This window comes from Ciconia boyciana, chromosome 7, assembly GCF_034638445.1.
Source record: "Ciconia boyciana chromosome 7, ASM3463844v1, whole genome shotgun sequence".
Classification (NCBI taxonomy): domain Eukaryota; kingdom Metazoa; phylum Chordata; class Aves; order Ciconiiformes; family Ciconiidae; genus Ciconia; species Ciconia boyciana.
Window position 1 is genome coordinate 17,314,514 of NC_132940.1, and position 24,416 is coordinate 17,338,929.

The 24,416-nt window shown below is 38.2% G+C and overlaps 1 protein-coding gene across 5 annotated transcripts in view; it reads right to left on the minus strand.

Annotated features, from left to right (window-relative positions):
• COL24A1 (collagen type XXIV alpha 1 chain) overlaps positions 1–24,416 on the minus strand; it is a 151,487-nt gene that overhangs the window by 106,489 nt on the left and 20,582 nt on the right. For all 5 annotated transcript variants that reach the window (XM_072868270.1, XM_072868271.1, XM_072868272.1 and 2 more), the window contains exons 4-12: positions 21,844–21,897; positions 18,446–18,499; positions 14,451–14,504; positions 12,243–12,296; positions 6,732–6,776; positions 4,443–4,496; positions 3,207–3,251; positions 981–1,034; positions 231–275 (exon numbers count right to left, since the gene is read on the minus strand). In XM_072868270.1, the coding sequence (XP_072724371.1) occupies positions 231–275; positions 981–1,034; positions 3,207–3,251; positions 4,443–4,496; positions 6,732–6,776; positions 12,243–12,296; positions 14,451–14,504; positions 18,446–18,499; positions 21,844–21,897 (459 nt within the window). The remainder of the gene's footprint in view (positions 1–230; positions 276–980; positions 1,035–3,206; positions 3,252–4,442; positions 4,497–6,731; positions 6,777–12,242; positions 12,297–14,450; positions 14,505–18,445; positions 18,500–21,843; positions 21,898–24,416) is intronic.

Genomic DNA, 24,416 nt, shown 5'->3' on the forward strand with positions numbered 1-24,416 from the left:
AGGTAGCTGATATCAGTAACCAGCCACAAGGCTCATCACAAGTCTTCCTCACTTCAGAACATCTAGTAGTTATAACCTGCACAGAATTCGCAGTACTGCAAAGTACTAACTGGAAACAATAGAAAGTCATCTATGGAAAAAATAAACCTAACATTTTTCAGCTGATTAGAGTGAATTACAGATGCATTTACACTGGCAGCAGAAATTGTAACAAGTGTTAGAAGCTTTACCTGTCTCCCTTTAGGACCTCTTTTTCCACGGAAGCCTGGGATGCCCTGAGAAAGAAAGAACCCATCATAAGTAGGTTTTCTTTTCTTCAGTAGCTTAAACTCAAGTAATTAAACCTGCGTTTGGTTGGAAAAGACAGTGTGAGAAGAAGCACCATTAAAAAAAAAAAAGAAAAAAAAAGATTTGAGCAAAGAATCATAGAGACAATGTCCTATAACAGGGGGGAAGGAACACAAACTTTGCTTGGGTACTGTGGCCACATCAGAACAACTATGAAGAAGGGCCATATCCTGCTTCCATCAAAGTACATGGCCAGACATCCTTTGTGCTCAAGAGAAGCAAGAAAAAGCTCAAGCACAGAGTGACAGAGATTAAGATTTCCATGATTGGTTTTATTGCAAACATCATCTGACAACTCACAAATATTAATTATTGACTGAACGAAATTGCTTCAATGAAAAAATACTCACTATGGACCTTGGTGGTAAGAAAAAAATACCCCTAATCCTTGGAGCTCTAGATTAAATTCAAATAACAATTTACAGCTGCTCCCCATTTAACTTTAGCACCAGTGCATTTCGTTGATTAGACTAATTAGACATGACCTATTTATTTAATTGCCTCCACATCAGTTTTACTTTTAGACAAAGACTCAAATGAAGGGTTATACCTTGTACATTTTTTCCCCATTCTAGCATATATTGCATTACCACACAAACATCAATATTTCATTAACATTCCATTAAACCTACCCTTTGTCCTTCAGGTCCTGGTTGTCCTGCCACACCTGGAGGTCCAATGAAACCCTAAAAACATAAGAACAATTCTTGATTACAAGGCTGCTTCCCACCAACACTGCTTGTCCCTCAGTATTGCCCAAGTGTGTGTTCAAGATCCAGGGATAAAAATTCTGGCTCATTTTAAATTACCAGTGAAGCTCAAACAACTTAAATGTGACTAGGATTTACTCTTCAACCAACAGCAAAACCAATTTCCTATTATAAGGGTACATAATCAATTAATAAAGTAGTACTAAGAAAGTGTTCCAATAAGACAAAGTTGCATCAGAGACCTTATTTATTAGAATAAATGAAATATGAAAAAGCTGCTGAAGTTAACCTTATTCATTAAATACATCAGAAAAGATGTTCTCATCGTTAATAACACTGTATGCAAGAGTCCTAGAAAGTTTACCTTTTCATAAGCAGAATGTTTTTCTTAAAGTTCAGTCACAATGCATTTCTCTCCCATCTTCCCCTCAGAAAGTCAGAAATAGATCCTCTCATATAATCAGTTGTATGGACACAGAAACATGCTGTTGACTCAGCAGAAATGATAGTACAATTTCCAAAATAGTAGTAGAGATGGATTCTGCACTACCAGATTCAAACTGAGATTGGAACAAAAATATTATTAGTTACTAAAAAAGAATCCTTTGTTTTCATCTCTCTCTCTCTCCAGTCCTCCAATTGTAATGATTTGGTTTGGTTTTTTGGGTTTTGTTTGTTTTTTAATTATGAAAATAAGTGCCCATCTTGTCATCCAGTCCTAATGAGAGTAAGGAAAACAAAGGCACTTCTTTTTCCTACAGTTTCTTAAGACAGATGAGAAGCAGAGTATAGTTTGATTGCAGGAATGTTCTAAACTTAAAGCTCTAAAGATACTTTGTATCATGTTGCTATACACCTCCATGGCACAGTAGTATGTCTCAACAGGGCTGTGTCATTGTTTTTATTGGAAGTTGCTTGCAGAATTAATATACAGGACTTAGCCTTAAGACCTGACAGGTGTTTTTCCCTAAAATTACTCATACATTGGCCATTTTTAGCTTTGTGTAAACAGAGAAGTAGTAACTTTTCAGGAAATGACTGGGATCACTTAATGTCTTGTTGGTTGAGAAGAGAATGAGACAAAATGCATTGAGAATCTGAGCAAAAATAAACTGAAGAAATGTAAAAGATACAATCCCCGAGGGTGCAATATCTGTTGGCACTTGATACTGACAAACTAATTTTTTCCATCACTGTAATGAAAACTAACATCAAAAAACCCTACCCCCAAAAACCAGACATATGTTTAAGAAACTGCTGCAGGTAAAGGCTTTTAGTAACTACATTTAAAAAACAGGATAAAAGCAAATCTAGCAATACAGTAAGATTATTTTAATAGATACTTGAGAACACAGCACACTGCTCAGCAACCTGTACAGCATGAGCTGAGGACCTGAAAACACCTAGCAAAAGGCTCCTTCAAATCCTAGGTGCAATCAGCAAACATGCAAGTTTCTGGAAACCCATGCCTACTACCTGATGGTGAGAGTCAGTCTAAAAAAATACATATACAAGCGTGTGTAGGCATGGACATGTGCCTATTAAAAAGAACAAAATACAAAACAAAACAAAAAAAAAACAGAAAAAAGCCAACCTGTTTTACCTCCAAGAATAATCAAAAGCAAACCTTGAATCAGCAGAGCATTAAGAGCCTTCAGTACCTGGGATATACACGACTACAACTGAACCATTCTAAAATCTCAAGATCACTTTTATGGTTTTATGTGACAAGACCATTTCCCTTTATCAGCTTCTGTAGCTGTTACAGATTGCAAATGCCAGATAAGTCTCCCTTCTTGACAGCTTCCATTATGGAAATAATGCTTCAGGCAGGAAACGTCCACTCCTCTTCACTCCCAGCTCTCACACCCCCACATTCAGTATTGCTTTTCTTCTCTTGCCTGCATGCATTCCAAGTGAGAAGAAGGGCAACAATGTAAGACTGCTCCATGCTGCTCACCATGGAAAAAAAATTAAATCCTTACATGTATTTTGAAAGAAACACTGTTTTCTCTTTTGCTGGTTCTGTAAAGACAGAGTGGTTCAGTGGGCATATAACTGGCAGAGCTGAATGAAACTCCTCATCCCCTTTCTTACGTATGGGTAAAAATAGACACGCATACCAAAAGGCTTAAAATGCTTACTTACTCTGACACCTTTAGGACCTGGGTTACCTTCTGGTCCAGCTAAGCCCTATTACAAAAAGACATGAGTTGTACTTCATTTTAAACAACCAGATACGCTCTATTTAAAGAACTGTAACAGTATTTGTTAACTGCAAACTGGCAATACATTCTTAAAATGATTAGGATTAAAGAGGATTGAAGATTGTCATCAAACAGTCCCCTGTGACCATGTTCAGAAAGGTCTCCCATTAATTCATGGCTGAAACTTAGACAATGACTGAAACTTCCTTTACATTAAAATTATTTCTTCTGGGATGAAATTATTTTCCAGACCCAGTGATCTGGCATTACAGAGACATAATGTCACAGGATTTTTCATAAGCTTTTATATTTGGACACATTTCCAATTTTCAAGCTAGTGACAGAATAGCATATGTAGTCCAAATGCTCTGAACATTTTATGTGATTCAACACAAACATGTTATCATCCATTACTATATAAAATATTGTAACGGAATTTTAAAATATATAGCCATTACAAACCTAATCCAATAAAATCCTAAAGTATTGGTCAAATTCACCCTTTAAGCAGACACAAAACCACAAAAGTCAATTGTTGAATTTGGCTCATATACCTTTATCCGGGGAAAATAATTAATATTTCTACTTTATGTCTTATTTGTATTACTGGACTGAGGTATCTGTTAGCTTATATGTAAATTAAAAAAAATAAAACCAGTATTTATATAAGTGCTTGTGTTTATAGAAAGCTGCTTTCTGGCTTTATTCATTCTCCTTCTCAAATATCTAAAGGGGGGGGGGGAATCTTTTAATGTTCTGTTTCCCTAAAGGGCTGAAGAAATAGTTTCAGCAGTGAAGTAAATACACTGGTAAAAATCAGGGGGAACTATACTACAACAGGCAGTTTCCTATTGTTTCTGGACTTGAAATATGAAAAAGATAAAATGCATAGAACCACAAGAGGTTTATGAAGGAGTAGACATTCAGTAATGTAATTTATGTATTCCAGAAAGGTACAGCATTACTGCATCTAACCCATCCGAGTTTAAAAGCCACAAGCCTCAACATTACTGAAGGGCACTACCTGTGAAAGAGGTTTGTTTCAAGGATAAATTATAGGATGTAAACAAATACATTTATACTATTTGCAGTTCCAAAAGAGTTAGATATGGTACTTTTGAAAAGAACAAACAAGAAAACCCCCCAAACTTCAAAGGCATTAGTATAGTTACTGCACCTGCCTGCCAGGGTAACCAACTGCCCCAATATTGCCAGCCATTCCTGGAATTCCCTAAGTGGAAAAAAGAAAAAAAAAAAGGAAAGAAACAACAAACAGGTTTAATGTCATGTTTTGGAGTTTATTTGTTTTATCATTTCTCTTTTAACACCTAGTCATATGACACAGCTTAAGCTCATGGAAGAACTGCTTTTTAAGCAAGCTGGACAGCAACACCCTAAAATTTACTCATCATGTATAAGTAACTCCACCAATTTCAGTTACATATCCTTTAAAAAGCATTACAGCAGAGTCAGATTTTGTGAAATACAACAGTGCACCCCTTATTTCCATAATAAAAACATTGATGCAATTTATAAAAAGCAATTAAGGACAACTATAGGAGACAGGTCCTTATAATGAAGTAACTGAACTGGTCTTAGCTGTATTTGAACAAATGTGTTAAATGTTTCATTAAAGAAGAATCCTTGTGTCCTTACAAAGCCAAATTTCTTTGTTTCTTCCAGAATCAGGTCAATATAGCACTGGATTAGTTATGAACTTCTCTCCATCTTCTTCCTCCTAATCAAATCCAAAAGTCATTTTTTTGGTTGTGTTATTACTTAACATCTGTGCATCTGACTGTTTATTTTCAGAAAAATGTGCTTTTCTGAAATGGTGCCAAATGGCACAGCCCCATCATTGAGACATAGGAAGCTCCACCTACCTCTGTTCAGTTAATTTTATTTTAATCAAGCCAACTCCATAAATTGGACACTCTCCCAGCCTGACCCTTCCACCCACTGTCATGTGTCAGTGTTACCATAGCAATGGACCAGGGCTTCCTCTCTGAGCTGTTCACAGCTGATTTATGGTGAAACAGCAGTCTTAGGAAGCAGAACTCAGAAGTGCAGATGCAAAAAGGGGTTGCAGTAGTTTTTGTTTAAATGAGCTGCCATTGAGATTATTCCGTCACCTGCTTTCAACTGGTAGTGATTCATCTTCTGACAGACGTTCTATCATGGAACTAGGATCCATAGTGCCCTATTTTGGCTCAGCTGTACCTCAAAATATGCGTATATGAAAAAACTAAGCAGTAGAATCATTGCATTTACAACTTATCTTTTAAAACTTTTCCTTTGTTACCAGCTGTTCAAGAGGTTCCACAATTCACAAATTCAGAGGAATGTCTGCCCTCACTGTACAAGCTTCTAAAAACTAACGACACAGGTAGGTGCTACAGATGACAAGTAACTGGTCTAACTCATCACCTTCACCAACCAGGCCTGAAAATACCAGCAGTAAGAACTACATGCCAAATAAAACTTTCATCCCAAGTGCTCTCTTAAAAGTCACATCAGAGGATTTTTTAAGTGATAAGAATTAAGGAAAATATTTACAGCAGCAGTATGAGAACACTGAGATATCAAACAGTTGCACATCACCAGTTTCCACGTTCTTGAACATGAATTGCCTTCAAAGGAACTTATATGCTTGATTGCACGAATAGTGAGCAGAATTACTTTTCAATGCAAGCTTCACTTTTCCCCCTCCATGGTAACCGATTACTTATCCCCTGCAACTTCTTCAAAGATTGAGGCATTCTTCTTCTGATATTAAGAATGACTTTTTTTTTCACTGGCTATCTCTTTATCTCACTGCTAAATTATAGTAATCACAGAAAAATGCCTGTGGGCCTATAATAAAAGTCACCACTCATTCAGCTAAGATTTGTGTATAAAACTCATTAAAGACATAGAAGATCATGAGTTTTCATCTCCCTTCGGGTGTCTATCATCTGTTATCACCACCATTTCCCTTTCAGTGTCATCCAAAAGAAGACTCATGCTTCCATCTACTCTGCATGAGGAGCCTCGTTAATGCTAACAAGATGCATCAGCAACTGGATGTCTTTGAAATTTACATACAGATTGCTTCTTGAAGTGACATGGAAGTAAGAAAAAACACTAAATAACCATTTCATTTTCTACATGCTAGGAGATTTAAAATGCATTAACTCAGTAGAGGTTTTGAGAGAATCCAAACTGTGCCTCTAACAAGAATTTTACACTAACCTCTGCCAAGCCAGTGTGGTAGTTGAAGCTGGTCTTTTCCATTTCATTTAGACCATTTTTTACCACACTGATCTCTAAATAATCTGAATTTTTGGTCAAGAATGATCAAGTATTTCCTTAAGCAATCAGTAATCTACACTGATTGCTTATACGGAACACTTACATTGGATTATGCATTCTTCTGTCCTCAACTGTTCATCTGTAGGGTATAGTGTACTGTGCTTTCATCACTTACCTGCTCACCCCGTGGCCCTCGCAGTCCCAGATAACCCTTAAGACCCTGCAGGTAGAGCAACAGATGCGTGATAAATACAGTTAAACACACAAAATGGACCTTTTTTGCCTACTCCAATCTCCCTTTATCAAGAAAAAAAATTATCCAAACTTGTTTGCCTGCAGCATTAGTGTGGTTTACGTCTAGCAGCTCATACGAAAGCTGAGGTAGAGAAAAGGAGTAAGAAATCTTCATGGCAGTTTAGACAATGTCAGGATATCAGCATGCTTAAAGACAGTTCCAGACTTGTACTCTTCTAAAAAAATGAGTATATGGGATGCTGTCCCCAGTTATTACTGAAACTGCAGAATTGGATTTGGTACAGTGCATTTCCCCATTCCAAATCCTTGTCACTATGCCCTTTCTGAACAAGGCAGTTCAGAGGAAGGGTATAAGTAGGGGGTCATCCCATACTATTCTAGGACACTCTCAAGAAAGACAGACCTTCCAGGACACGTTACGTCTTTTTAAAATTAACATAGAACAAACTTCAGCCCTTTTATTATGGAATTTATATCAGTAGGGAGAATAGCCTGTTTCTCATCCCAGAAATCTTCCCTGTGGTGCTGGAATCATGAAGCTGTCAAACTTTACTCCCTGCACATTGACCAGTTCATGCATATTTTAGCTCTTCAAGAAAAGAAAGAATTAAAAATAGAGCTGGAACCTGCCACCTGCATTAGTACACTTGAAAGGGGAACCTTCTTCTTGGATGTCTCTACACTATACTAAATGTACCCAGACAAGCTGGTCTAAAAAGGGAGGCTGTAATAGTTGCATGATTGATGCAGAAGCCAAGTGTCTGGTCTCCACATCCCTTGCAAGAGGTGCTGGAAATACGCAAGTTCCAAAAGCTGCAGCTTGAAAGAGAAAGACCAAAACAATCCTTATTCTGGATACAATTCTATCATAAAATTGGCCTCAAAGACATTGACTGAATAGCAGGAATGTCTTGGCTGATGTCAAACATCTGGCTGCCATGCAGCATGATGATACTTATTAGTCAGTAGAGATTTGAGAATCACTGTAATAAGAAGGAATTCTGCAACTGATTTCAGCAGATCAGGTATCCCAAAGTTTTAGATAAGCTTCTGCGTAACCACAAGAATATTTCTGCATGAAATTAATTTTATTATCTTATACAAAATTAAAAGATGGAATGATTTTGCTTGGTGATAATTTTAGATAATAGAAGAGAATCACATCTGTCAGGCTTCAAAATTTGCAATTTTGCTATTATAGGCTTGCTTAAGGAATCTTCATCCAAAAGAGATGTACTCATTAAGAAACCCAAGGCCTCATTTTCTCAAAACCCAGCACAGCAGGTGTGTCCTTTCATTTTGCTAATCACACATGGGGCACTGCCAGTTTGCAAAATTATAATGTATTCTGGCTTCAATCCTCTCCTGTAGCTTAAGTCTAAATAATTTATACATGTTATCTTGTATCTAAGGAAGCAGGTCTGCATTGCTGTTGGGGGAAGAAAAAAAAGGCTGTAACACAGACAGCCAGGAGCTGATTTTGGATAAACCAGTTAATATGAAATATCCCAGTTTACTACATTAATGCATGCCTAAAACCAAATTTTTTATTGAAGTGTTAAAGCAGAACTAAAGTTGCCAGCATAAGCCAGTAACTCATCTTTAGCTTTCAAAATCTCCCTCAGAAAGCCATACAGTTTTTTTACAGTCTCAGCCCGCTCTGTATTTCATGAGTTTTATCCATTTCAGAATTTTATCCTCCCTCTATGCTTAAATGATCAACTAAAGTAGGTGTTGCTAGAAGAAATCTCTCAGTAGTTTATTATTTCTGTACAAGGAGAAAAGAAAAGCAAATACTGCTATATACAGAAACATTCAAAGAGAAGTTTATCACGATTTAGTTTCAAAGCAGGTCAGTTTAGCTGATTAACAGCTGCATGGACAGTTTCAAAAGAAGGCACATAAGGAACTGTGAGATGAAGAAGGAGGACTAATTACTGGTGTGCGTGTTTCTACACAACATCATCTTACTTCTGCCAGAGGAAAACTGCTCTGAACTCGTATTTTAGAGTAGTATGCCCATATTCTTATTCAGAGTTAACATGGCCTTAATTCATTCTAACTGAATGCTGGTTGGGAATGAAGCTAAACCACGCTAAAGTGAGTATCATTCCAAAGAGAGAGTTTTCACATAGCGGTTTCCTTTCCTGTGACTTGGCTAATCTTCTTAAAATTCTTAGCTTTTTATTCATTTGGGTTCATATTCTTGAGCATAGCCATATAAATAAGACCCAGTTTGCTCTGAGCTAAGATGAGAGTAAACAAGAATAGAAGTTCACATGTGCTGGTTTGCAAAATGAAATACCTCCCCATTTCTAATGAAGATTAATGCTCTGATTTAAAAGCCCAGTGTGGAAGAGAAAGATTTGAAGCTTCCAATTACAGCAATACAGACTTCAAGCACGTTACAAAAACACAGCAAGCTGCAAGAATACTTTGGTCTGCGTGAGAGAAAAAAATCTTTACCGCCAACTAATACGACTCAGAAAAGACTTCATAGCAAGTTTAAGTGTCTGACTTCTACCATATGCCTAGCACAGTGGGACCCAGACTGAGTAAAATCTGTATATAGCAAGATGTAGATGTTAAATCATAACAGCAAGGACTGTTCAAGCCAAGTCTTCCCATCTTACTGGTGCCCATTGTGTTTTATTAGAATTTCTATGCATTTATTATTAAAATACATCTGGCACAACACTGGCACCTTTGCTATAGAGCCAAGAAGTTTCTGTAACCTCTAAAAATCAGTAGGTGAAACCTAATGCTACAACCATCAGCTGCAGAGAGATATTAGTCTTTGAAAAGTGCCAGAAAAAAAATTTTCTAGGCATGGGGTAAGTCTAGCATATAAACAGATTTCCATGCACTGTCACAGGAGCCTTTGCAATGCTTACTTATCAGCTCCATGTTGTCATCACACAGCATCCAGTTTTGAAAAACTTCTTCATCGGCAAATGGTGATGGTTTTTTTTTCCTTCATAGCTCCATTCTACCTTGTTTGCTGACGTTTATTAACACAACTAAGATCTCACCTAGCATCTCTTAGCCAGAATATCCTAATGAATGGAAATATCCCTTAAAAAAAAAAACCAAACCAAAACCACCCAAACATACAGAAGATGGACCTTTTCTCAATCTAATTCAGTAGAGGAATTTCTCTCACAGAGTTGAAGTTTCCTCCCGCTCAAGGAAGATTGCACTCTCTAGGAGAAGCAGTGGGAGACACTTGGTAGCATAATGTTGACATCACCACAGGTACTGCTTTGAAATTTACCTATCTGCCTTACCCTTTACAGGATATAAAAGTAAAGACAAAAGGAAATACACAGCCTTTCTCAGGTTGCAGCCAAGTTTTTTCCTTCAACATATCATATCATACTTTAGTATGTGAATTTTATCAGTATTTTATAGATCCAGATTCCCGTGATTTACTGTTACACCCATATTAGATAGGGAATAAAGCTAGCCCAAAATTGTAGCCAATCTTTCAAAAAATCTTTTCCAATGTCATTGTAAAGTACCTGCAACCACACAGGCACTGCAGTCATTCTAATGTATTGGCACGATCCCAGGCAAGCAAACACCCAGGAGTACTGTCCTTTGGCTGGCAATCTACCCCCCAGTACTCTGGCTAGTGGAGGCAAGTACTCGCCTGTCTGTACAGTGAAATAGGCCCTTTTTGAGGAGAGGGGGAAGGAAGGAATGTCACTTTGTGAGGTCTCTGGACTGATAAAAGGAAGTTTTGAGTGCCGATTTAAAGATGGCTCTGTCAAGACAGCTCCAGACATGAGATCCGTGCAACTGCTCTGGATCCAGCACTCTCCTCAAACTAACCCGCATCTCCCGCCATTGCTTCTCTGCTTCAAAAGATGCCTGAAAGAAACAGGCCTCTAAACACTTCATAAACATGCAAGTTTCTGTTCTTATGCTAGGACAAATTTGGAGCCCTACCCTGAGCACAACTTGGCTTTTTATAGTGTGTGTTACAGGCATGAGAAATATGTCATATTTTATATGCAACCACAAGGACGCATACTCCGACACATGGCATGTAATGAAAAATAAAGTCAATCACAATAATCTGTTCCCAGAGTCCTGATTAGTAACATACGTTTGTTTTACTGTCTCATTAATTCTCAGCTTTATAAAAAGAAACACATCATTTTATAGTTCTAATCCAAAACAGTAGTTTACTAGTGCTTTTCTATTGCATTGAGGGCTTAAAAAAAATTTTTTTTTTTTTTTGGGTAAAATGAATCTTTCCAAGAAACTCTCCTAACATAATCTCAGATATTCAGAAAAACAGAACCAAAAGCACATGGAATATGGCTTCTCAAAGTCATTCTTGTCAAAAAAAGTGAAAACAATATGCACACTCGCCTCAAACTTCCACAACACATGTTTTTGTATAAGCACCAAATAACGTTGCACAGGAAGTTCAGAACCAAGCAAGTCTGATTAGAAAACTTGTTAAAAGCAGTTTCCGCCACAGCCACCCTGGAGTGGGGCGATCACAGCCAGCGGAGGGCAGCAGGCACTGCAGTGCACCCTCCCCTTCAGCTCTCCAAAGCCATTGCTCCAGTTAATAAGAAATGGATGATGGATTGCATAAAGAAAAAACCTCGAATTTCTAGGTCTTTCAGGAAAACACTGACAAAAGTCAATATGACAAAAAGTAATTGCCATGAAACGAACATAGATTTGTATTACACTATTAAAAATATCTGGAAGAACATTAGAGTTTTTCTTCGCTATCAAATATCTCACTGTTCAGAAACTACTCGGTTAACACAAGCCAACTGTCAAAATCAAAAAGAATTTGGGACACCATTAACTCATATGTAGGATTTTTTTAATCTTCCTTTTTACCTGGATGAGAAAGAATATTAAAAATATGTTATTTATTCAATATTATAGCAATTCCCCAGTAGTACTGGGGTACAAAACAAAAACAGAAGTACTTGATTTTTCTGCAGTTTTTTCTTGGTTTATTTCACAGCTACTTGTGCTCACATTCCTTTGAAAGTAATTTCTGAGATCACAATGAGCTAAGAGCATGTTTGCCTATTTACATATATTGAAAAGCAATAACTAAAGATCAATTATTTAAAACAATAAATTGTGGGCTTGTCATTAAAACATTAAGCGTGAAATACTTTTAACTCTTTACAGGTGTAGTGCTGTTCAAAACCTGGTATTCTTAACTTCTGCCTGACCCAGACTGTATCTTAAACATGGTTCTAGTTAGTGTCTGATCTGTATAACATGGAAACATTTTGCACTGTTGGCCCTGGAGCCTGACACAGTAGACAGTCACAGTACCAACAACAGGCCTAAAGCCCTTCTATCACCTCTTGACCACCAGACATCCACCTGAGTGCCACAGATTTGAGCCAGGGAGAGTTACATGAAAATGGCAACAGAATCTTACCTTCTGGCCTTTGATCCCAGGTGGGCCTGGAAAACCTATGGGGCCTGGATCACCCTGTACAACAAAAGCATCCAGAATCACTGTTTCACTGGAACATGACACAGGGCTATAAACATGTAGGACTTCATATCTTCTCTGCATTCTTTGACATTTGTTATGAAGAAGTAGCCAATGTTGTTTTATCAGGCATAGGTTTTTTTTTTTAGAGGAAAAAAATTGAAAAGGCAACAGTTCCTCAACTACAACCACCTGGTGCAATGTGCATGCTCCTGCATGATACAACATGGCTAAATCATGGCTGGAACAGACTTAGTTCACAACCTCACAACATTTACTTTTAGCCAACATAAATGGGAGTGAAGAAGCCATACAATTCTTGAGGTAATCCTTCCCTCAGAAGTGCATGGTTTCACCTCAAATTAATATATATATTTAACTATTACTGTGTATTGTTTGTGTTACTGTTATGCCAACAATCCTCAACCAGCAATCAAGACACCATTAAGGCACGTCTGCATAAAACACGACGTAAATCTAATCTGTGTAAAAGACAACATGACAGACACGTATAGACAAAAGTGTTATGGTGGCATATGGCTATTCTCATTCAAGTTCTTTAAAACTTGCAACTACATGATGGTACACATGAATGAGAATTAGAGCATCTCAAATGCTAGTGAGCTAGAAAAAGATGCATTTTCTTATGGTTGTTGCAGTTGTGGGAGGAAGGAAGGTTGTTCCAATTCTTTTTTCCTTGCTCAGGACTGACAGTGAAGAGACACACTTTCAGGATTCGTGCCCAAATTCAAATTCAGTGAGTCAATGAACAGATCCTGGAAGTGAGTTCGCATCAAAGTAAGTTAAAGTCCATTACTTAGGGTGAGCAAATTTGACTTGGGTGAAAAATTAAGAACCCAAAATAGTGAGAACTATAAAAATGCATATCAATCTCATACTTTTGGATTATAGATTCATTCTACATGTATTTAGGTGTAGGTCATACATATACATAGGTGGGGTTTAGACTGTTCTGTGGTAGTTTGGGCTCATGCCAAAGAATATACCTTGAGTTTCAGGTAGACATGTATACCTCACAACACTATGATTAGATTGCCAAAAGCAAGAGCTGGTTAGCTCTTAAAATAATGTTGCTATTTCTACAAAAGCTTCACTTCAATTTCTTATCAGTGCATCAACAGACACATTTCTGAATTTTGCTCAGCAGCCCTTTAACACTGAAAATATGTATTTGTGAATTTTAGGGTTTGAAAGAATATATGCATTAAAAAATATGCATATACATCAGCAGCTAGTAAACAATAGTTATTTGCTAACGCTTACTTCATTACGGAGAGTGGTCCTGGACTCCTACAGTGTTTTCTACTTAGCGCAAATGTTCCACAATTTAACTACTAGCAAATGCTCTTAATAAAACTTAGCATAAATACACAATATTCTAAAAGATATAGCATAGGCTAACACATTAGAATGCAAACATGCAATTTCATTTTTAGCATTATCACCCTGATTTTAAAGTTTCATACATAGTCAGTAGATTTGCAGTCTAAAAATGAAATAATCACAAGCTTTCAAGCCCACAATTTCTATGAAGAACCATTTTAAATATTTATACTTAAATATTTTGGGCAACCGCTAGTTTGGCTAAAGCAGCTTAGGAGGAACTAGCAAGAAAAACCTCTGAAGTGAAAGGACAAATCTTAGCATCAAGAGTCTGTTAACAAAGTGGTTAAATACAACACAACATGCAATAGTGTATGCACTTATCACCAAATTTCATCTGTCTTACACAACTTTCTGTACTAATGCAAGGTACTAAAGAAAACTGGAATCTGTACTTTGTCATATCAGTGTGAACAGAATTGAATTTAATTTTGTGAATATTAGGGTTTGAATATTATGAACATATAATATATAAAACTTTCTCTTAATTTTTTAAATTTTATTTTCATAAATGAAATCAAATATATCATTTAAGTTTCAGCTTTCAATATAATTTCTTATTTGTCTTTGGTTTGTTACATCACCTGTGTCTGCACTGGTCAGTCTCACACAATTAAGACTCAAAATACACCAGGGTCGCAGTAAATACAAAGCATTGTGCTGTTATAACTTACCTGAATATTCAACAAGACTTCCACAAAAGAACAGGACAGACAAAACATTTTTCTATAATTAAGAAAATATTACCTTTTCTCCACGTTTTGCCTGTCCTGGAGAGAATCCTGGGTCTCCTTTAGGGCCCTGTTGCAGAGAAACTAAGCTCATTAATATCATCAAGGAAGAGAGCTTTTAATAATATATGCAGAAACAAATATTTGCAGTTATAGCAAGAGGAGGGGGAATGTTCATATAAAATTCAGTTGTTATTACAGATTGGTTTTGGGGTTTTTTTCATAACTTTTCCAGTAAAGAACTGGAACATACACTAAATATTTTGTGTGAGTAAAGAACTCACACAAAAGACTGGATTTAAGAAAGAAATTATACTGGGTTTAAGAAAGACTCCATTTAGATAGGCTCCATTTAGACTGGATTTAAGAAAGAAATTTTTTACAATGAGGGTGGTGAGGCACTGGAACGGGTCGCCCAGAGAGGTAGTGGAGGCCCCATCCCTGGAAACATTCAAGGTCAGGTTGGATGGGGCTCTGAGCAACCTGATCTAGTTAAAGATGTCCCTGCTCTTGCAGGGGGGTTGGACTAGATGACCTGTAAAGGGCCCCTCCAATCCAAAGGATTCTGATTCTATGAAAAATGTGTGAGTTCACATCAAAATGAGATTTACATTTTCCAAATTTAATAATGTCACAAAAACATTTGATAAGAAGATTTTATTGGTAAATCCAAGCAGGGTTACAGCCACACCCCAGCTGAAATGCTCTCTCCCCGCGTCTCCACCACTTCAGGACACCACCTATTCCCCAAATGCTATATTACTGCATTGATTATAATCTTCTCCAGGCTTCCTCATGCTCAGTACCTGCCCCACGCAGCGCAGACATCGCGGCTGGGAAGGCTGGAGCTGTAAACAGACAGCAAAGGCCTCTGTTCAATTACGAGTTACTTCCTAGCAGATGAGACAGTTCACCATTCTGGCCAGAAGTTAGTCTGCATCCAAGACCAGGCTGCTGAAAGGGGAAAGACGCTGCCACACTGATCTCTCCTATTGCATTGCAAATCCCCACTGCCAGAGCCCGCCGCCACACAAAGCACCAGGCTCTGCAGGCCCACACGCCGCAGAGGCCTAGGGCCTGCCTGGGCCAGGAGCTGGGGCTGGTCAGGACCAGCAGGCCTGGCAGCCAGCCCTGCAGAGCTCTTGGCTACAGGCAGCTCTGCCACCACCGCAAACCCGCACCCCTCATCGTCAAGTTCACTGCCCTTAAAACAGGAGTCACCAGCGAACGGTACCTCCTGAGACAGCCCTGGGTGAACTGCTGCATGCAGGCCGAGCAGTCATCTGGGGAGCTCCCAGAGCCATAGGCTGAAACCACATTCATGCACTAACAACTGAAAGTAAGATAATTGAGGAGGAAATGGCAAACACCTTAGTCTAATTCATCCTAAAAGCTGCATGCAAAAGGCACTGTAACATTGCATTGACCTGTTTATATAAGTGGCACAAGCTACAACAGTGCTCTTGATTTCAAAGCTGTAGAGTACCACTGGGTGTTACTCACAAGCATCAACATCTACTCTTCTCACTCAAAAATACGTTTTATGTAGCCAAGGAAATAAATGTTAATATTAAAGATATCTCACAGCAGCGCTAAAGATTATATGTGCCCTTCATTGAAAGAGAGCTAAAGTTGGGAAAAACAGCTGTTTAGACATTGCCAGCAAAATCCTACTCCCAGGGGCAACACTGGATGCTCGGAGGGACACGCAAGACAAGCAGCGTGAGGCTTCCTGACGCTCAGCCATTTCAGACCTATAACAGTTGTGGCTCTTATCTGAAATGCTACGGGGCCTGATCCTCCCCTTGCGTACGGTACTGCGGATCAGGGGTTACCCTTCCCTCTGCAGTTAAGATTTGTACATGTGAGGCCACTTGAGAAACTAAGCCTGTTGAATACTAAATAAAGCCTGGAAATACAGAAAAATGAATCTGTTGTGTTAAATTGATGTGTCAGGTCAGAGAGAACACCATTCTTCAGCGTGGCAGGAGTTATCTGAGTATTTTCCAGCTGATTTACCTTTTGGAAGGTAAATAGTTATATTCCTTGAACAACTTCAATCTGTCTTCTGCTTCCATTTTCCAACACAGGCATATTAAACTAAGAGTTGTAATAAAACTGTGATCAGCTCTCAGCTAGTTAAAACACAGGCCTCTGATAACTTACCCATAGCCTTTCCTTTCCCTTATAAGCATAATTAATTCCTCATCATTTTTAATCGAAAAAAGAAACAGCCATTGTGATGCATGGCCTTCAGTTGTGGATTAACAACACGTCACCAGAGGTCAAGATGTGAGGATAAAATAAAACACTTCATTATTTAATCCATGTAACATTACAGTGTAGTTAGAACAGTGCCAGAACCCACAAACTAGATTTTCTTAACTAATCCATTTTTCAGAGAGCCAGGAATGCAACCAAACCTCATGAATACTTCTAAATGACTTTACAAACACCCGTCAACTCTTTATCAGGAATTAAATGCTGAGGACGTCAGCTATCGGTTGGAACTGCTAGCACACATCCAGGGCTGGATACTATACTGTAAGAGTATTAGTTAATGTTGTTCCATGCTTCAAAAGCAAGTACATAAAGGATGCTTCAGCATAGGAAGGAAAAACACATGCATCTCAAAGGCAGAATAAAATTCTGCATTAAGTTACTGCCAGAAAATTGTTGCAACTTGTCTGCAATGTTTTAAGATCAAACAAAAGTGTGTTTTGTTTCGATTTACATAGCCAGTGCAGGTCAACTGGACCTTCATAGTCAAAACTTGGTGAGCACCTGGCTAATTTTTTTATTTAAAGAAAATTGTTTCAGAAGACACTTGTATTGAACAGATAATTTATAGTCTAACAGAAAGAAAACAGATCACTAAGCACCTAGTAATAGATGCATATATATATTTTATATATGTATATATAGGTACATGCATACACACAGTTCCTTCTATTCTTAAAATCATGGAGAGAGCTACAGAACTGATCAGGATTATGATCCAGTGGAGGGGGAAAATACATTATAAAACAAATGCTAGGAGTAATTAGTTACAATTATTTTCCTAGAGATCTATTATATTATACAGCCAGCATAAATATTGTAAAAAATAATTATGAATCTCTAAGTTTAACTGTTCCTATAGAACTAGATAATAACAAAAGCACACACAAAAAAGAGAGTCACTTGGTTTTACAGTGTTTGACACCAAAAGCTTTATTAAATTTCTTTTTATGTCCTCAAGCAGTTTTTAATACCTGTCATGACAGGTCAGATTCCTGCCATTAGAAATCGCACCAAAACAAATAATGGTTGCCGCTGTTTTTTTCCTAACATGTCTATCAAATTGCTCAAACTAAATATGAGTTGAAGGCATTCTGCAACTGCACAAATCTGTCAAATCTATTTAAAGGGCCTATGTTACACAAATTTGAAAGGTTTTATTTGAGCTTCCAGTCTAGTATTTTTTCTTTGGTTTTAAATATCACATCCATAAACCTTCAGAAAATTATTCTAGCATATTAATCAAGTGATAATGTCTGAAATATTACAATATTTAAATATCAAAGGTTGGGCACTGAAAAAAAAAAGAGGAATTTATAGAGATTGACAGTATATTTTTCTTCCTTTTTTTTAAAAAAAAAAAAAAAGGCGGCAAAAGGTTACAGCGATTAAATGTTTATTCTCACTTAAATTACAGGTTATCAAAGAGGCCAAGCTGATTTACAGGAACTCTTTTGGGAATTACAGACTACTTGCATGGATAACAGTTTCCAGGTTATCATTCTGCACACACAGGGTTTTTTTTTTTTCCCCTGAATAAACTGCTATTTTGTTTTAATTTGAAGTTCAATGTGATTGATTACATTTAATTAAAATATGTTTATAGTAACAGTCTTCAGCTGTAAACCAAAGAAGGCCAATTGCTTCTATTACAGGAAACAGTTCTGAGGCTTCCAAAAAGTCATTAAGAAGTTCATGTATTTACATGGCAACATGGATAAATTAACTCACCTTCGGACCTGGCAATCCTGGCAAACCTGGATTACCATGTGGTCCTGGAATACCCTATTAAAAAAAACAGAAAAACAAAAAAGAGTGGGATTATTCAGTATACCACTGAACAAGTATGAACAGTTTGCAGAGAATCATTTTACTGCATCATTGTTGCTTTCAGAAGCACTGGTTGGGATTTTCAAAGGATTCTCAAGAAATAAAACATGTACATCTTCCTAAAAAATTAAAAGTGAAGTTGAGTACTTCCCTTTCTTAAAAAAAAAAATAATCATCTCAGTTTCTATTGTCTTCCCAAGCAATTCTTAACAAGTATTTGGCACACAGTCACTGCAATGTTGCTCTCCGGCTACAGAACTTGGAGGCATGGGATAAAACCAGAAAAAACACATTCTGAGGTACCTAGCTATACACTGCAAAGAGAAGGAAGCAGATCGGTTCTCACTGACTTAAAAGATGACTCAAAGCAATGTATTCCACCTTCTCTAAACAAATCACAGATAAAAACCCTTCGCCAACCTGCTTCTCCCACAGCCAGTGTAGAAAATGGGCTTGTTACTAAAAGAGTTGGACTTACACCATTCCAGGAACAGAACAGGCTATCAGGACTATCTATGCCTTCCTGTCTGCTCCTGCAATACACTCAGCAATCCTCACTCCTTGACAAACTGCACGTTAGGGAAAAATATTTGTTGCAACAGCTGTCAGCAGCTATTCATCTTCCAAACACTGAAGGACCAAACTGGTGAAAAACCTATCCCTGGTAAGTTGGCAACATACCTTTTGTTGAATTCACTAAGGCCAAAATTCCACCCAAACAACTAATCCAAATGGCAAAAATAATAAGAACCCTTTTCAGCTTCCTCATATATTCAGTGGTCTTACAACAGATAAACTCAGTGGTTGTCTTTCCCTCACATGAGACTGAATTTACCAGTTATACCTTGCAGGAACACTGAAAGTGGTATCTGTTAAGTGCTCCCTCTCACTAATGACAATGTTGACATAACTACACAGAAATGCTAATCCCGTGTGCTGTTTGAGAGATTAACTTGTACACTGGCAACTTTGGAGGCACTCTCAGGGCTTTAGGAGAAAGGAAACAAATAGAAAGTGCCAAGGTAGCTGCAGTGCTGAAGTGGCTCCTAGCTTTTGCTGCTTGCAGTGTTGTTACCTTGGGGCATAGTACTGCAACACAGAGGTGCAAAAGTATCCTCGTGAAATGAGAGGCATCAGGGGAATTTCATCTCATCACTGGCTAATTCTGAGATTTCATTACTGAGAAGCTCAGAACAAGCCAAGACACTTAGAAAACCTTAACTGTCAGATGTGGACTTCTCTACCGTAGACTTACAGAGATCAAAATCAGTTTTCAATGGAAATCTCTAACCATTAATCAGGCATTGATGCCATGCCCAAAGTGTCCAACCCATGTGAATCTCTGTCAGGATCAAGTCTGGACGCACACCTGAGAGACCCTGAAGAAGGCCGGGGCAATGCGGCTCTGCACTCTGCTGCTTCTCTTCGACACCTCGAGTCTCATTTCAGGATCACAAATGGCAGCTCATGTGAAGCAAGACAGAAGTCACAGGGCAGACTGGTAGATGTGGACATGAACTTTGCATCAACAAGGTTTTATGTGTTTTTTGGCTCAAAAAACTCCTCTATCATACCATGTATCTTCACTAGCTATACTTTCTTTAATTTATCAAGTGTTGTACAAACTAAAGAGCACTGACATTTCAAAAAAATTTATTTCTTTGATCAAATAGCTTTATAGACTTTCTTGGCCCATATAAATATGTATTTTAAACTCAGAACTACTGGTAAAGATTAATCTCTGCCATTTCCATACTTTTCCAGGCACCCTACTGTAAGCTGTCTCCTCACATTGGAAAGCATGTCCTACTCAATAATTAATCCAGAAAAGTCACACGGTAGTCACTTGCTCTTAAGTACTCTATACCTGGGGGGGGGAAGCCCAAACAAACAACTGAGCAAGAGAGGTCTCACCAACAGGCATGGCTTTAAACACATGGGCAGCGTCCTCTAAAGCAAAGACACCTTCCCACTTGTGAGGATCTACTTGGGTACGTGGGATGCCAGAGGTATCCTCGACAGAGGCACTACGCAACATAAAAAGCTGAGTTGTAAGAATTATCAGCTCTTATGTAGAAGGATAATTTGAAAAAAGGATCCAAGAAGTCAGGAAGATACGGATTTGAAGGAATGCTTTTCATTTTATACTTTTAAACATGTCTCGTCCACTCCCTTGTCTCCAACTGCTCTAAAGCATCAGTTTGGTTTTCGGACCCTTTGATCAGTGCACTTTCCTACCCCATCAGACCAAGTTTTGAAAGGCAGCAAAGCACAGGATGTTCAACACACGATTGAGCAGCAGCCTGTTTAAACGCTCCTCAAAGGCTGAGTCAAATCTCCTCCCACACGTCTGCTGAGCCTTCATATAAACTACTCCCTTATCTCCCACTTGCGATTTGCCTAGATGAGTGCACTCCAGCCATAACCATTTACATCTCCAAATACCATGGCCCAAAATCTTCTACACAACAAATGCTAACCTGTTCACTCCAGCTGCCCTTCCCTTAAAACCCCCCAAATCAACCACGACCTCAGGGACTCCTCAAGCATTTTTTTTGTATGCAATTGGGCAAACACCGATTTACCCTCTTTTGCCCCATCAGCCAGTCGTCGCAGTAGCACAGGCTTCTCCCATGCTTTTGGCAGCTGGGGCGCAGGTTTCTGCTCACTGCGGCAAAGCCTGTGCTCTGTCCCCTGGCACAGGGCAAGGCTGCTGTCCCTGCTCATGTTGGGGTGCACCCAGTCACACTAAATAAATCAACATTTGCTACTGTAGCTCATTTCTTGGGCAAATTACCCAGATACCTATCACCCCTTTTATCAAGCTGCTCTAACACAAGAGACTAAAACAGATTTTTGGGAATGATTTTTTTTTCCCCCCTCTGTCTTGCAGTGGTTAATTTTGTATCCACCGCCTGCTCCTCTGTGGCTGTGGCCTGCATTGCTCACTCCCCCTCATTCCAAAAACAAATGAACATGACCTTAGATTGCAGCAGATGGGAGCAGCATGGAAAAACTAATAGTTAATATTGTGAGCAGCAAAAGCTAGGTACAAATGTAACAACACTGTGTACGCGCCCATACACAGACCTAACTATGCTGGAGGCTCACAGCAAAAAAAAAAACCCAAACCTGTTTGCTTTGCCTTACTTTAACCTATCTGCCAAATGTTAAGAATCATACACTTTCATAAGCACCTAGCATATGAATAAAGTTGAGAAAAACTAAATGATGCAAACTCCGGTTTGATTATTGGTGACCTGCCTAGAGCTACAGAAGAACATAGCCGTTTTACTCACCCGAGGACCTCTCTTTCCTGATGGACCAGGTAAACCTGGAGGACCTGGAGGACCCTGGTGATAGAAAATCAAAACAAATTAGGCTAAAACCCGATACAAGGACAGTATCACAAGTCTGAATCAGACCAGTTCTTCTAACTGATGACTTTCTGCTCGGGCAGACCTTCTCAACTTGAAAACTAACTCCCAAACTACAAGCACGTGTGTGTTTAATCTGGCTCCAAATCAGATTTCTGTTTAGAAAGTATCTTATGTCAGTGGAATTGGAGCTAACAATCTAGATAACTTCTACTTAAGTGTATTTATATTAAAGGAAGAAGAGATCAGTTCAAGGATTAGAAACAAGCAAGTGCAGTGTATTTCAAAACAAAGAATAGAGAATAATGAAGCCTTTTTAATAAGCATGCCAAACACATTTTAGAAAAGTCAGGAGTAACTGTGAAAAAATAAGATACCACCTCACAGAAAAGACAGACATGAAATAGAAGAAAATAAACGTGGACAAATGATTGTTCAGTTTCCTATTAAAAGCTTCTGATAAGAATAACTGGTAGCATGTTTGCCCTTGTATATAATGAATATAATTATCTTTACAGAAAATGCAGATTTTTTTAAAATGCTAGTACATATCCAGATGTATCTTTTGCAAATAAGTTAGATTAACATCAGTTAGATGCATAGTTAGATATGCATCACTATAAGAATATTAGACAGTGTACCACCCTCTGTATATCTAGTTGTTTTGACCATAGAAACCTTTTCTTTTCTGTACGTGGTTGCTGTTCACATTCAAAACCCCAGGATCTACTTCATTGTACTCAAATACAAATGGAGCTCTCAAAGAATGAGAGCTCCACACTAAAATCTGCACTAATTTATATTATATTGCATCTATCACACCTGAGTCCTAAGGAGGCATGGGCTATTCTTAAGAGTGATTTCAACTCCCATCCAAATGCCAGCACAGCAAGTCCCAGCTTTAACAGAGACCAAGTATTCCTACCGCAAGGGAAAATGGGCATCAAGAAACTCAGACCTCATGAAGGAGCTCGGATGATAGCTGGAAGGGATTCAACTTGCTCTTTCGCCCAGGCTTCCTCACGGTCCTGTGTTCTGTATATACTACAGCTCTCAGCTGAGGCACTAGGCAAAACACTGAGTATCATACTGCCCATCACCAAAGAACACTGCTGAAAGCTGGCAGGGATACCAGGAAAATCAGAAGGGCAACTACGGTGGCTGAAATGGCCAACTCGCAGGCTTTGCAAAAAAGGAAAAAGAAAAAAAAAAAAAGAGAGAAGGGGAAAAAAAGGACAAAACACCCTTTGGGGTTTTATTAGCAACCAACAAATCATTTTATTAAGACAAAAGTTGCATTTTTAAAAACCTGAAGTTTTGTGGAAGCAATATTTCTTTTTCCTTGGAAAGATGACTTCACTGGCAGAGAAGACAATATTGATTATGGACTTTAGGCATTGTCAAGCCGATTACATTCATTTGGCCAAAATGCAGACTACTTTGGGCAATGGGAAAAACACTGTTGCTCTGAAGAAGAAAAAAAAAACTATTTTCCTCTCCAATTAATCATAATAATCTTAGGAGTCTAATTGTACTGCAACTGCCTGTTTATAGTTGGGAATATTAGTATGTCCATACATACTGCATTAAGTCATGAAATGCATACCCTGTACTTCCCTCTCTGTGTAATTTAGAAGACACAAATCTGCGTTACAGTTCTGGTCTTTAGGTTAAACCGTAACACGTCATGCTTTAAGCATAGGAGGTTCACTATTCAGCCTGAATGCATAAATGCTCACTAGCTTCCTCATATTTTTCTAAAGTAAAAAGGCCCTGTGTTTAATAACAACAAACAACAACAAAAAGTAGCAGACGGACGCATGGAAAGCTCTTGACCTGGCATTCTTGTCCAGGTCCAAAAACGTACCTGAAACAGCACAGAGAGCTCCCACCCTGCCACTGCTGAACTAGTATGCTTTCTATCTCTCCTCTCAAATTTTAAGTTGAGATGCACTTTGCTTAGAAAATTATCCTGGGACCACAAAGGGAAACATATTTTTTATTAAGTAAAATACTTGCAACTACTGTGCATTATTTTGTGATTTGTGGTACAAAGTTCTTCTCTATCCCTATGCTCTCTACATTTCCTTAAAAATACATTAATAGTCAAACCCCACCATTTTCCTAATAAAAATCTTAGTGAGTATCTATTAACATCCCTGATCTTTGCTGCTGATTTATTGAATGGCAGCAGTGAGAACATTTTTCCCTCTGTGACTTTGAAAATTGTTTTTTTAAATAGTACCTGCTTCCTTTAAAAAACAAACCCCCTCACTTTGATTACCCTAATTCATAAGTAATTATCTCTCTTCATCTAAAAAACACAAAAAGAAGAAAATCTAATCACAACCAAGCCCTCAGCAACTCCTAAACGAAGCAGTAAAATATATTTTGAAATATGAAGGCAGAGATGAATAATGCTTTCTCAAGGATTTCTAAAACAAAGTCAACCGCTGTAGATGAAGTCTCTGGTTAACAATAATTAGCAATTAGCA